The sequence below is a fragment of the Podospora anserina genome, chromosome 6, assembly GCF_000226545.1.
Source record: "Podospora anserina S mat+ genomic DNA chromosome 6, supercontig 2".
Lineage (NCBI taxonomy): Eukaryota > Fungi > Ascomycota > Sordariomycetes > Sordariales > Podosporaceae > Podospora > Podospora anserina.
In genome coordinates this window covers 367648-382510 of record NW_001914857.1, presented here as the reverse complement: position 1 = coordinate 382510, position 14863 = coordinate 367648, and the positions used below count along the sequence as shown (strand labels likewise).

Here is a 14863-nt window from a genome sequence, read left to right as displayed (position 1 = left end):
GATGTTGAAAACTATGTGGCTGGTGATGGGGAGGGACACTATAGTCTAAGCAGGTGGTAGCATGTGGACATGGACATGGACATGTGGAGATGGCGCGGTCAATGAGAAGGCTGGGGAGGGATGGCACGGTTTGTTTGATGCCGGCGCCCCCAGCGCGGTTGCGGCCCCAGCTTCGTCTTGTTGCACACCAAAGCCGAGCTCCAATTTTCGGATAGACCAAACCGAGGCAGGTGGTTGGCCCAGAGAGAAATAACAAAGGAGAGCTGAAGCTGACGCCAAGAAACACGGTGTGGTCCGTGTTCTTGTCAGAATACGTCACTTTTCAACAGCCCAAGTTTGACAAAAGCATCATCAGTCTGGCCTCAGGAACTAGGACAATCACAACTGCTAACATTGTCAATTGCATTCTGCGATCTCAAAGAGGTTGTCTAGTACTCTAGCCTAGAGCCCAATATCATTCCTCAATCTACACGTATCCAATATGCAATGCCGAAGCCACAAACCCTAACCCTGTTATGTCAAGGAGGGGCATTCACACATGAATGGAGGGGTCTTTTGAGGGCAAACCTTCCTTTGCGGCTGGCTTCTGGTGACTCAGATTCTCACTTACAGTAACAAAAGCCAGAGGAAAAGTCAGCTCCATCAACCCAGTCACTGATTCAGATTTCCAGTTGGACAGAGTTCTAGACTTACCATACAGGGCAGCCCGTCACAAAAAATCAACCCCACCTCAGATTTCCTTGAGCAATCACCTTCATCAAACAGTTACCCGTCTAAGAGACTTGCTGCCATGCCCCACGCAGTCACTATCGCGACCCCTGGGTTGCAGGCCCTCATCTTGTGCGGCCCAGGAAGCTCATTCCCAACGTTCACAGCAAACCCTGATGAGAACCCAAAGGCTCTGCTTCCCATTGCCAATCGGCCTATGGTCTGGTACCCGCTTGAATTTTGTTACCGAGCTGGCATCACAAGTGAGACCTCACAACCAATCTCAACACCTTATTGTTCTTTCATAACTAACATGTATTGCAGACATCACACTCATCTGCCCCCCATCAGCCAAGGAAGCCATTGACAGTGCGCTCAAGACAAATCCATTCTTGACTGGCTTGCCACTCCCACGCCCTGATCTCCTTGCACCAGAGGACTTGAATCAAAACACGGGCACTGCCGAGATTCTCAGACTTCCAGAGCTACAGTCACTCGTAACTTCCGACTTCTTGGTCCTCCCTTGCGATCTGGTATGCGAGTTGGGTCCAGAGAAGCTCTTGCAAGCATGGATGGTCAAGTCTGCCAGCTTAGGAGATGTGCTGGGCGACTCTCGCGCATCCCAGGGAAAGCACAGCGGCGGTCTGTCCGTCTACTACCAAACAAAATCAGAGACACCCATCAAGGGTGAGGAAACCGAGTTTATTGCGACAGTACCACTGCCCTCATCCTCAGTGCTGCCCGCGAGCGGCTCTCTCTTCCCTCACCTGTCCAAGCTGGTATGCTCGATGCCCACAGATACTCTGAAGGATACCCTGGAGGACAAGAAGGGCTTCCCTTCCCGCCACGACCTCGTCGAACAGCACCCCAAGATCAAAATGCATACCACCCACCGCGACGCCCATATTTACATCTTCCCTCAATGGGTGATGAAGTTCGTCAAGGAAAATGACCGACTCGAAACCATTGGCGAAGATGTCATCGGCTGGTGGGCCAAAGCCAGCTGGCAAAAGGGCCTGTCTTCCAAGCTTGGATTTGACGAGTTTCTCGCCCTACCAGTGGACGATTCGTCTTCCCAACACGGCGGCACCAACAGTCCCCGTGGTGAAACCACCACCACCAACACCACCAGTCTCGAGACTGCCACTCAAAAGCTCAGCCTGAACTCCACCCCAGCTGAGGAACCTAACCAGGTGGTCACCTTCAAGACCCCCAAGGTGGAAGAGCCTAACCCCATGGAGTCTGCTTCCAAATCGGTAGAGGTACCACCATTGCTCGCCTACATCCACCCTACCTCTACCGGCACCCCAGCCAAACCAACACCCATCATCCGCCGCGTCGACACGGCCCAACTGCTACTGCAAATCTCCCTCCAACTGGCCAAGCTGCCTTCCCTAGAGGAGATCCACGACACCACCAACCCACCCAGTCCCTACTGCCACGCCCGCAAGGTCGCCTACCCAGAGGGTGTCAAGCCCAGAACCACCATCTCCAAGTCTGACTCTCTCGTCGCCGACAACGTGACCGTGTCAGAGAAGACTTCCATCAAGGAGTCCGTCATTGGGGCCAACTGCCAGATCGGCGAGGGCGCCAAGCTGCAGGGTTGCCTGCTGATGGATGGTGTGGTGGTTGGGAAGAACTGCAAGTTGACCAAGTGCATCATTGGGAAGAGGGCCGAGTTGGGCGAGGGGTGCTCGCTGAGTGGTTGTGAGGTGCAGGAGAATCTGCTGGTGGAGGCCAAGACGGAGGCGAAGGAGGAGAAGTTTATGAGCTCGAGCGGGCTGGAGGCTACGAAGGAGGAGCTGGATGATGCTTATGATGAGGGGGATGATGATGAGGAGGGGAGTGTTGATGGGGAGGGGAGCGGGAGTGATGAGGAGTAGGTTGTTGCTCAAGGGCAAAGGAAGAATGGGGTTCTGTCTCTGAAGGATATATTGACATGGTTTAAAAGAATCCAATTGTCTCTCAGTTGCCTGATATGCTGTGAGAAGTGAATCACAGGCTCGCTCGTCGGTATATAAAGGCTACCTATATATATATGGATGAGGTACCGACATGTGTTAGATTCGTGGGGTATAAATACTATTCTTGTCAACAGTCCTGTCATGCTTTCCTACCTTGCTACTCTATTTAGGTAGACACGGAACCTTTTGAGGTCAACTGGTGGAGCAAAGCAATCTCACATGTTTTCCTTTTCACCTCAACTTTCGTTATTTTATCCTATCCTTTTCTCGAGCCAAATTTCGGTGTTATATCTTTCTCGGATAATAGGCGCCCTCGATTATTCCGCCACACTCACAAAGGCAACTTTTGTAGTCGTATTATGATGCTGTAACTATTTACATTACCACGCACGTAGACAGCTCTGTAAGCTGGTGATAACAGCTAAGAGTTGGCCATTTTTAAAATAGGAAACAGGCCTCTTCGCTACCTTGGGTATCTTTTAAAACCGATGAACTTATCCTCCAAGACCCCTTACCTATCTTTCAAAGACACTATCAACCATCTTTCCATCTTTACAAGAGTTTCAATCATCTCTACCATAAACAATTCAACATGCTATCTCCGTCAAGTTCCTTTACATTCACCAGTTATTTCATCTCTCAGCATATATCACCCCCTTACCTCCCGCTCGCAAACAAAAACGAGCACCAAATCCAATAGGGCTAATAAAAGACCAAGCTTGGCTGACTGGCATGAGCTGAAATTAGAATCGATTCTTCTCGTAGAGGTTGCTCAGCTGTGATGAAACCACCGCCTACCTACCCCCAAGTTCGGCGAGTGAGTGGTTCTCGTATGATTTGATGTCACGGTTGAGAAGATGTTTGTCTATCTAGGTAGGAGGAACATGCTGTAGCTGCTGCTTTGGTGATAGTGGCGGGCGGGCGGTGGTGATGGTCGTCTCATTGTTTTGGGAATTAATCATCAGTGTAGTGAGGTAGTCTACCATGTGCTGATACTTTGTAGGGAGGTCAGCTGGGAGATGTTTGTCGCTGATGTTGGATGGTGACGAGATCACGAGAGGGGGTTAGGTACATAAAAGTTGTCACCGTTAGTAATAGCCACAACATGGGCATCCGAGAGGGGGTTGTCTTGTGTAGAGTAACTTGGGCTGAAGAAGTTGGCAACTACAACTACATGAAGTCATCCCCAGCCATGCCCCCCCACCATGTCTTCCCCTCCTCATGTAGTAGGCAGGTTCGTTTCCTGTCAAACATGTGTCTTCTCCCTCCCTCTCACTCCTTGCTTCGAACAACCCTACAGCAGACCAACCCCTGATATTGGCCTCTGAAGGAAGAGATGCAAGAAGGGGCTTTCGATATCACGTACAAACATCACGAACCCCTCCTTCACCTGTCGGCAAGTTCCGCGAATCTGGTAGCCAGCCGGCTGGCTTAGCTAAGCATGCGCCTCCCGCACGCCGTCCAGGAGAGGAGACGCGATGAGACACGGCAACTGTGCCGAAGAACAATATCTCGGGCATATACACTGGACTTGATAGCGCTACCAAGAGAATCGAAGCGGATCTTGTCTCGAACCACCGGCCCCTCTTGTTTGCCCAGAGACCGTTGTGATATGGCGGTCGTGGCAGAGGGTGGATGCAGTTCACTGGAGGAAGAAGCATGCGTGATCAAGGTGATATCAAGCGTTGTGCCTCATGAATGAGGCCCCTTCAGCCTCTCGGATAAACAAGCCACCGACACTGTGGGCTGTGCAACTTGCTCTACAACGCCCCCCCAAGCAATCAATGCCATTGTGTTGACGATTTGGGGAAGGGAAAAGCCATCCCCCTGACACCCCCCCTCCATCGACGATGTCCTGCAGGAACAAGAGCCCTCTTGCAGGGAGATCATTGTCCACTCTCATTAATCCGGCCCGAACACTTGCTGGCTGTGAAGAGAAACCGCAAGGTTGTTCGTAGCAGAGACGAGACGCCCTACAGCTCTGTGCCGTTGCGGTAACTCTTCGCAAGGGATGAAATATGTAAGCGTCCTGCCTCGACCGTCAGGGGTAAACAAGCCACGGAGACTGGGGAGAGACATTGGCAGGTGGTAGAGAGAGACAAAAAGACAGAGGCCAGAGGACGAGGAAGAAAGCTGGGGAGGCTGAACCTCGATTGTTTGCTCGCTGTCACTTGCGGAGTTAACAATTGACTTGCCGGGTATTTCCCCCGACCACAACTACTGGTCAGTTTTCTTGTTAGTTGATCTGATCAATCAAATCAGCAAAATACAAAGCAAACGGTCGTCACAACCAAAGATTCCGGTACCCTACTGCAAGACAGGGCACACTAATCCATCCAAACTCAGCTAGGTAGGTGGGCTTGGTTAGCAATGCTGATCAGATCTCGAACATGAACGCCTCGAACCAATCCCAATACGGTTCGACCTCATCAGGAAATGCGGGGAATCTTCGTATCAATCTGATGTGTGTGTGTTGGGGAGGTGTTGCAGCTGGGCGATGACGACCAGGACGGATTGCTTCTTCTTCATCATATGCACACGCGGTACAGATACGATCAGAGGTCACAATGCAGAGAGATCGGTGGGGATGCCTGTCATGCCTTAGTCAGGGTACAGCTGGGCCACAGGGAGAAGCAATGGGAGGATGGGCTGCGGTGAGAAGTCTCAGAAGAGTTGATGAGGGCGAGACAGGATCAGACAATGGAATCGTTCCGTTCGACGACGAGAAGACCGGTCGACCAGGTGGGTGGGTGAGTGGGTCAGGAGAGAGGCGGTTGTCGTTGACGCCGTGTGACGGCTGTTTGTGAGCATGAGGCTTGAAACGGACAAAATGTTTGCTCGCATGGAGGTCATGGGCTAGACAGGACAGAAAGAGGCGCTTTACTTTCCATTCTGCTCATTCAGCCCGGTCGGAGAAGTGCCCTTTCGCCCTTGGCAAGCACGATCAAAGCGAATGGCAGCACATCATGGACAGTGTCAATATAGAGTTTATCTGAGGGATAAATTCAGGGTCTGAGATGCCCCACACAACCACCCTCGCTATGCCACTTTGAAGCCTCACAAGGCCCTGGCACGCTGACCCTTGCCGTCCTTGTTGTATGGCTTGCCCAAGCCCAGATCCGCCGTTGTCATTGGCTCGCGTCAGGGCCGCGCTCTCAACTTCCCCAACACCATCCCCGGCATCGTGGGAGCTCGAACTTGTTGGAGGGTATCCTTTTTTTGGGGGGGACGCGGGGGGAGGGATGGGGGGAAGAAGGCTATCTTGGTTCCTAGATCGTTGGATCCCGCCGAGACTTGCCAACCACTACGACTCTGCTCTGTCACCTGTAGGAAATGCCGGCTCCTCATGTTACCCAATCCGATTGGATCGTCCAGCCTACCTGACTTATTTTCTTCTTCGTCTCTTTCGACCCGGACCCAAGTTTGCTTCTTGCTTACCTAGTATTTACCTTACCTTGCCGATAAGTTGGTGTTTGCATCTCTCTCAGCTAATCCGGGACGGGGGTTACTCAACCTCGCCCTACCGAACAAAGGTCTAGGAACAATTTACCTGTTCATCGACCCTTTCGATCTTCACTCTCCACAGTGTCAAACCTCCGCAGACCACAGAAGGACGCACGTTGCCTCCCAAGTCTCATGGAAGTGGAGGGGCCTGCGGCAACGACTGTTGATCGTCCACACACCTTGATACTCGATTGTCTCACCTGTGCTCGGCCTCTTGATGAGGGAAGCCCACCATTCCTGCCCGTGTGCTATCGCCATTCCAGCCCGGCGAAGGCCAGGAGCCTGGGACCCCGAACCTAATTGCCTGCCCACCTACCTATGCAAACCCTCGCCCAAGATCTCGCCTGATCTCCTTACCACATTGCTTTTTCCCGATGCTTGAGTTGCAGGCCAAAATGTTCTTGCAGCTTCACAGAGTTATCAGGTGTTCTAGGTAACCGGCCAGTAGCTGCAAAGCTGTATGTATGTACGCTAACCGCTCCCCCCAGCTATTCCTCTTTGGTCGCCCTGGATTATACCACCCTGTTTGGCTTCAGAAACCTAGCTTATCTCTTGCAGCAAGGCCACTTGTCGGCCCTCTTGTCTCGCTGTGCAGACGCTGCTGGCGATCACTCCATCCCTCATGGGCAGTGGGACATTTCTCCGCACGGACGGGCGAGTCCCTCAAGGTACATTTCTCAGGTACTCTGATGGCGAGCAGGAGATCTACGACATTTTCCTCTCGGCCATTTGGGAGTCGCACAGGAATGTGCCACACGCGAGTCTCCTTTCCCTTGCCCCTTATATTGGTCAAGCTATTCCTACTTTGACAGATGGGTTGTCCATCAGTTGTCCAAGGGGTCCCACCCGTCTTTCCTGACGATCCTCGCTCTTGTTCCTGTATATCTATCCAGCAGCCCTCATTCCTGTGCTTCAGGGCGAGAGAGGTCTATTTGGTCTTCAACCCCTTTGGTCCTCCTCGCTTCTTCCCTTCACTCGTTGCTGCCAATCCCCTCTTCTTACGCGCCGGTGAAGGCAAATATGGAATTCCACACAGGGCATCCGCTGTATGCTGTCCCTCTCGGGTTGGAGGACGACGACATGTTTAGCCCTAGCGGATCCAGCTTTTCCCTTTCGTCCTCCAGCTACGGCCCTCACACACCGACCTCTGGCCGGTCCACTCCTCCACGACACTCGTTTGACTATGCCTCCTCGTTCAGCTCGTCGATCGACGGCCACTCCATTGAGCTCACTCCTCCGTCTTCAGCATCCAACTCATACTTTCCATTCGCCTTCAAGGGTGATGGCATATCCGACTTTAGCCAGCCAGGCTTCCCCCTTACTCCTTCGCGTGGCAGCCAGCTGAGCTTCGGAAGCTTTTCCCACAACGGATATGGCGGTGTTCAACTATCCCCTTCTCAACACGTCGAGTACTACTGCGGGGACAACCTCTTCCAGCCACCACCCGCGGTGGTGAGTCCCCAGCAGCAGCTGCCTTCGAGCAACGGGCTGGAGAACTGGCGCTGGCCACAGGACAGCCACAGTCCGATCAGCTTTGGGGAGCACACGCCAAAGAGGCCGAGCTTGATGGTTCGGCACCCGCCGCTCAAGTTTGAGGACGAGAGGGAGGATATCGACATGAGGAATAAGTGTCTGAAGGACAGCCTGTCTGTTGAGCCCTCGGCTGTGGGGTTGTTGCCGTCGCCTATTCATAGGATCAAGGATGATCCCCCGCCGCCTCCTAGGCAGAGACACGGGAGGATCAGGGCGCAGAGGGGGGGCGAGAGTGTGAATGATGTCGAGCCAAAGGCTACGTTTCGGTGCATTGTGCCTGGGTGTTCTTATGGGCCCTATAGGAGGAATGAGCATCTGAAGAGGCATCTCAAGAAGTAAGCCCGCCCAACCCCCCGAGTTACTATCTGATACAGTTTCTAACACATCACAACAGCGAACACGGCATCGGGGGAAAGAAAGAAGGCTGGGTGTGCGAGTTTTGCCCGCCGGAGAAGAGCAAAGACGGGCAGCCCAAGAGGTTTAACAGGCGGGACAACTGGAAGCAGCACATCAGGCTGCACGCGAAGAGCAAGAGCAAGAACAGTCGGACCGAGTACAACCCGGAGGCGATTGAGGTTTTTAACCGGGAGCAGGCGAGGATTAATAGCTCGAAGAAGTTCAAGAGTAGGGTGATGGGGAAGGGGGTGGGTGGTAATAAGATGAGGGGGGAGAGTATGGACTCGATGGATTCTGATCTTTGAAACAACAACAACAACAACAACAACAACAACAACAACAACAACAACAACAAGGGCAAAAAAAGCATTGGGTGGGAGGGCAGTGGTGGTGTATGTGTATCACATTCTTGTGCGCGTTCCTTTTTTCATTTTTCCTTTTTTTCATTCTTGTTGTTTATTATTGGGTATTTGGAGTTGTTGGATATGGCTGGGGGGGTTGGGGGGCGTCGTCGTTGGCAACAAATGTGTAACGGAAAACCGACTTTGGGCGGTGATGGGGTGGGTGGGAGGAACCATATGAGGAGTATCTCTTTTCTTTTGGTCATGTAACAACTACTTGATATTCTACGGATGATGACGATGATGTGTGAATGGATGGGTGTGTGGAAACAGGGGATGGCAAAAGAAAAAAAAGTATTGGGGTGGTTTAGCTTCACTCACAAAAGGGAGGGGGGAAGGGGATAATGTATGATGCTATTACCTAGCTAGTGAAGATAAAAAATAAATTAATATAATTCACATAGCATACACATCTCTCTCTCACACACTTCACTGCGATGAAACTGTTGTTTGACAACTGACCTTGATGCACTCGGAAGCATTTGATACCACTTTGGGTGTGGTCTGCTTCTCAACAAAGGCGAGACTACACACCGACTTGAACCCTGACAAGAAAGGCGTTGAACTCGTGTCTCTTTGTGACTGACCGACAGGAAGCGACCAGCAGCAAGAGGAGAAAGTTGATTTGAGCCAACGACTTCTTGTGTTTCTTGTGTGTCTTAGATCTGGCATGGGGCGAGGCGTCTCGAGTTTTTTTTTTTTTGTTTCTGAGACAAGGGACAGTATATTTTGACTTCAAACAATTGTGTTGCTACTGTGCTCCTGCCTCCGATTCAAGGTCCGAAGACTCACTTGGAGACTGACGAACAAGGCTGTGGAGAATGTTAAACTGACAGGTCACATATTCGTCTGTTAGTGATACTAGCTTTGAGAGAGTTGGCAGTCAGGGAATTTTTATACGGGAAATCCACTAGCTGAAAGCCTCCTACGCAACTGTGTTGTTGTTGTTGTTGTTGTTGTTGTTGTCAGATCATGGGTGCATACCAATAGATCATGACTTTCTTTTGTGGTTGTAATAGAAGATTAATTACAATGCTCGCCCAGACAACGATGGCACTTGCGCTAAAGCTGTGGTCGGTATCCAATAGGAAAACGATTGAGTTGTTTGTGTCTATCATTGCAACGCCATGCCTTTTTCTTTTTCTTTTTTCTGTCACACCCTTTCCATCACCGACAGGAACTCTGGAAGCGAAGGAGGTTTTTTTCCTGCTGGGAAGGATGGGTGACATTGTAACGGTTTGTGTAGTGTGACTGACTGACTGAGTGTGACAATAGATCTTGCGGGGAGAAGAACAGTGATAGAAAAGGGTTGGTGTGTGTGCGTTTTGGAAAAAAGGTGGTGTGATGGCGATGATCTTGACGTTTTGGGAGAGTGTCAAAGAGGATCTACCATGCAGCTCAGTTTGAGAAGACGCTAGGTGAGGATTGTAGAACCTCCTGTCACCTTTCGGCGGTACCTTGGGTGAGGAGGTTACACAGGAGAATGAATATGGGAATTGGAAAATTGGCATGTTTCGTTTCTTCTTGGATTGATGGGGGAGAATTGCTGCTGAGACACATATGCTGCTCTGCCTTGGCAGGTGCATACAGCCTCATGCACCTCGGCGCCGTTATCTGTCTTTCTTTTGGAGATTTTCTCGCTGTTTTGGGCGAGATAGATGAGGATCTTGACTTTTGGGAGTACTGTAGAGGGAATCACATACCTCGGTGAGCAGGTTCGGTAAGAGAGATAGATTGGGAAATATCACGATAATTCAGCGACATAGCGCCAGAAGGTGTTCATCAGCGGGGGGCTCACAGGGCTACCCGGATGCTGGCACCTCATGTGTGCCTCTAGTATTTAAGCTGAACTCAGGAGGGGAGGTGGACTTACCTCCGTCAGCCACGCTCCTGGGCACTCGTCATGTCACAGATCGTGTGCCTAAAACGGCCTCACACATAAGCTTTCCTTCTCATAGGCTCCTGTCCAATCAAGCCGAGGTTGCAAACTGTAGAGTTGATCCACACATGGAAAGACATTGAGATGGCACACACGGAGGGTTAAGTCCGGGAAAGTGGTTGAGAGGCAAAGATCAGACTTAAATCCTGGTTTGGTTTGAGATTGCTTTTTCTCGTCACAAACAGAAAATCGCAAGGGACGGGGTAATTGTCGATGGGATTCAGGGTGGGATTGTGAATCGATATTGGAAGATGAAGATCGATGAATGTGCTTCCTACACGTGTGAATGTGCTGTAAGTCGTGAATCAGACCCTGATGGAGGTTATCGAGATCCTTGTGAAAATCCTTGGATGAACGGGGGCTCAGGGTTCTGGGGTTGTCGAAGCCCTGTAACCCCAGGGTTACAACGGGCCGCCATCTCAAGTTAGCGCTATCCCACTGCTTACGAAATCGCCTGGCTGCCCTGGACCTCTCGGGTTCCGTTCCCGGGCGTGCCCCTCACCACTTGCTCGGTGACTTCCAGCTTGGCTTGTCAATTGGAATGATCTCTCACATCAACTAACCTCATTCAAACCTCTCAATGCATACCAACTCACACAGTACGATGGGCCACCAGACCCAACCCTCAGCCAGCCCACTTCTTGCGCGTGCCGCCGATCTCGCCTGTTGAGAGGAGGTTGACTTGCAAAAGAGACCGACCCGGTCGCGGTGTCCTCCAACACCCGCTGCCATCCACGATCGCCTGCATGAGAGCTAGTGATGGACAGCATCACCCGCATGGCAGCAGACACAGACCTGCCATCCTACCAGGAGGCTACGCGGCGTCTGGACTGGGTCGAGCTTATCGCACCCTACGTGCCTATCCGAGAATATGCGCGTCTCTGCCTCGTCAACAGGCGTTTCTATCGCCATCTAGCGCCGCGTCTCTGGAATGACCCTTTGGCAACAGCCTCCACCTCCGCCGGCAGGCCTGTCAACCGAGACATTGGTCCGTGAACTCCGCTCTGCTGCCGTCTTTGCCGTCTGTCTGCTGTTGACAACCGCCGTGGCAGATATCGAGTGGTTCTACCGCTTCATGGAGCATATGCGATGTGTCCGCCAGGCCACACGTCTCCTCGTTACTTGTCTAGACCTCCGCCGGGTAGAGGCCGGAACCTCTGAGCTTTCGCTGCATTCGCTGAGCAGATCGCTCTCGGCCTATCTACGGGCTGTGCCGGTCACATTCCCTCAACTTCGTTGCATTCTACTGAATAGGCACTGGGACGTGGAGGCAGACGACCTGGCTGTGGCGACTACTCCCGATACGGACCATGATGCCAGCAATGCAGAGGGGCCATTGATGCTCAACATACCGCAATGCCAAGTCAAGATACCGACCGCCTTCTTTTCGTCGCCTTATCTGCACCATCTTGTGTACCTGGATGTGTCTAACATGGCCGGCTCTCTCAGGAAGCCGCTGGAGCAACAGAGATTCGGCCCGGAGAGGCATCCTCACCTCCGTGTCCTCAAGGTAGGTGCAAGGGAGATGGGCGACTCAACGGCCGCCCTGCTGGTGAGAACATTCAAACAGCAGCTTTGGAGCTTGGACCTCAGCCAAAATCAGCTAACAGATGCTGTGCTCAATGACTTGCATATTTTCGCCTTTCCTGCCGAAAGCTTGCGGACAGACAGTCATTATGATGTTGAAGGTAGACTGGAGATCATCCCCGGCAAGGGCACGCCTCTCTTTGGTCAGTTTTGCCTGATTAGAGAGTCTCACTGGAGTGCCACCTTTAGCCATGCCGACCGCTATCTGGTTGATGCCCCTAACTACACTCGCCTTGTTGAATACACTCCTCAGGAGGGTGTCCGTACACGTCTGAACGGCCGAACCAAAGTACAGGATGATTCGGAGGACGAGATTAGAAGATCATTTTCAGGCATTCCTGGAGCTTCTTCACCAAGACGGGAAAGCCTCCACGACCTGGGTGTCTGTCACAGTCATAATGGCATTACTCACTTATATCTCGGCGGTAACAGCATAACCGCCAACGGCTTGGTTAGGCTGATCATGGCATCCCCCGGGCAACTACAGCATCTCGATTGCGATAGCATGGTCTACGAAATTCACGAGGCTGTGAGGCCGGACTGGCTGCCGTCCAGCATCCGTGTCTCAGGTCTGCTCGGAGCAGCGCACGCCTTCCGCCCCGTGCTTTCGTCAAACCTACAGGTCTTGCGCATCCACCACTCCCTCGTTACACAGCTCTTGTCTCTGAAAGGCCGTGATGGAGGTGTGCTGTCAACCATGGAAAACCTGTGGCTAGCCGAAACGTTCCTGCTTCCACGGGCCGAGATGGCGTACCCGCAAGCGTTCCGGCCAGATATGAATCCCCGGCTACGGCTCCTGACCTTGACACATATCCCGAGGTGGTCGACCGGCCCCCTGATTGACAGGCTGATAGAGCTCCTGAAGCTCGCCTCGATGCAGGAACGGGCAATTCAAGACATGAATAGGACTCTGGGCAAGAGCCGCCGCGGCCCTGCCACTGTGGTCGGTCTGAGGCATGTCCGACTGGAGTTTGATCATGATGTTAAGGGGGAATTGCTTGAGGACGGTGAAGAAGATGGAGAAGAGAAGAATCAAAAGAAATACGTCGCTGAAGAAACAACGGCGGCCAAGGAATTTAGTTTCTTTGACGATTCTCGATTTTCTGACTTTTCATTCGATTCTTCTTCTCCTGCTGAGGTTTCTTCGTCAAACATAGACACAACAAACACAGACACCACGCCTCTCACGTCGGTGGTGGCGGGTCCAGCAGCCGACGATCACAGGGCTGTTCCGGACCAAACCGTGTCAAATCAGAGTCAGACCCAGAGACATTCTCCCTCCACCCTCTCACATCTTCCCCGCACCGGCGACAGGTCCGAGCCCATTGTGAATGGGGGCAACGAGGGGCAGTCGGGCCGACTGACGACTGGACCACAACAACGCAGCAGCAGCAGCAGCAGCAGAGGCAACTGGAATGGAACGGAATATGCCGTCCCCATCTGGACAGGTCCACCACCTCCTTTTTACGATTCAACTGAAGACACTCCACAACACGAGCATCAAGAAGTTTCCCCTGCAGTCGAGGCATACATGCGCAACATCCTCGACAGGCGTCTGTGTGCTGATGCAGTGCCTGCCAGCCCGTGTCATGTCCTGGCGGGTGTTCCAGAAGGTGAGTTCATCTGGGGCGCTGCATGGCAGGCGATTGTTACGAGGGGAGACACTACTGCGGCAGGAAAAAGAAGGCCGAAGAAAAGGGAGCTGATGAATGGGATGAGGGATGTGATAGGGGAGATCAAAGCGTATAGAAGGAAAACGAGGGAGAGGTATGAAGCGGAGTTGAAGAGGGCTAGGCTGAATGGGGATGGGGTGAGATTGGGGGAGCCACATTTTTATTATGGGGGGAGATTGGAGGTTGTGAGGGCTGGAAGCGAGGGGGGGATGTTGGGGTGGAGGTGATGGTTTGTTCGGTGCATGGAAGGAAAACGGGTTGAAGGCAGAATTGGTGTCAGATGATGTGCATTGAAAGGCTTGGGTAGCCAGGTGGTTTTTTATTGACCCTCCTTTTCGTGTGTGGCAGGTTTCATGTGATGGGCTTGGGATCACTATCACATTAGACACCACACCACTTGATCGTGGAAGGAAACACGATATGGTTGAGATTTTTTGGGGAGGGGAGAAACAGGCCGCAGACCAGGACCGGAATATCTCATCAAATATCGATAGATCGTGGCGAATGGAACAAGATGGGGTAGAAACACCAATAGGGCTACGCATCACAGAAATTGCGGTGATAAGCTTTTTCGTAGGTATTGGTTTGTCTCTGAATGGTGAATTGTTCAAGAATTAAATACGAGAGATAGACAAACATGAAGCGATTTACTGACTGATTGGACACGATGTGAGCAGTAGAGAGATGCGGAAAGAAAATGAAGATGCACTGGTCCTGTAGTCTCCGTGCCAAATATTACACAAGACAAGACCATAGTAAACATCATTTAGGACATAACTTAGTCTCCTTTGAATGACTATGCTCAACCAGTCCCATTCCGTATCACTCACTACCCCCCTTTTTACCCCTAAATACGACTGGCATGCTTTTGTAGAACTACACAACAACCCGTAAAGTCAACGGTCTATGCGCACTCAAGTTTGCCATTGTAGGTCATGACTTTTGACAGGCCCTGAAATAAGGTATCTATAAGATTGGTTGCTACATCCTCGGCACGCCCCCGATTTATATTCTCTGCCGGCAAGACAAGATTCCACCTGACCTGAGCCGGTCATCTCCAGAGTGCTCCCTCCCTCAAGTAAGTATACTGTAGTAACACACCTGCTAATGTTTCCAAAATCACACAAGTCAAAGATACCAGGTGGCTGAGTATATGTT

General features: G+C 51.8%; 4 protein-coding genes across 4 annotated transcripts; 3 read left to right on the top strand and 1 right to left on the bottom strand.

The window, feature by feature from the left end:
• Nucleotides 1-790: 790 nt before the first annotated feature.
• PODANS_6_4610 (uncharacterized protein) lies at nucleotides 791-2591 on the top strand (the record flags this gene model as incomplete). The annotated part of the gene is made up of 2 exons (XM_001909924.1): nucleotides 791-971; nucleotides 1033-2591. 2 exons carry the CDS (start codon nucleotides 791-793, stop codon nucleotides 2589-2591), a joined length of 1740 nt encoding a protein of 579 aa, XP_001909959.1.
• A 4605-nt stretch (nucleotides 2592-7196) lies between these two features.
• Nucleotides 7197-8048, top strand: PODANS_6_4600 (uncharacterized protein; the record flags this gene model as incomplete). Its single annotated transcript, XM_001909923.1, has 1 exon — nucleotides 7197-8048. One exon carries the CDS (start codon nucleotides 7197-7199, stop codon nucleotides 8046-8048), a length of 852 nt encoding a protein of 283 aa, XP_001909958.1.
• A 1423-nt stretch (nucleotides 8049-9471) lies between these two features.
• Nucleotides 9472-10092, bottom strand: PODANS_6_4590 (uncharacterized protein; the record flags this gene model as incomplete). The annotated part of the gene is made up of 1 exon (XM_001909922.1): nucleotides 9472-10092. One exon carries the CDS (start codon nucleotides 10090-10092, stop codon nucleotides 9472-9474), a length of 621 nt encoding a protein of 206 aa, XP_001909957.1.
• Nucleotides 10093-11204: 1112 nt separating this feature from the next.
• Nucleotides 11205-13932, top strand: PODANS_6_4580 (uncharacterized protein; the record flags this gene model as incomplete). Its single annotated transcript, XM_001909921.1, has 2 exons — nucleotides 11205-11417; nucleotides 11548-13932. The coding sequence occupies 2 exons, from the start codon at nucleotides 11205-11207 to the stop codon at nucleotides 13930-13932; spliced, it is 2598 nt and encodes an 865-aa protein (XP_001909956.1).
• Between the last annotated feature and the right edge of the window lie 931 nt (nucleotides 13933-14863).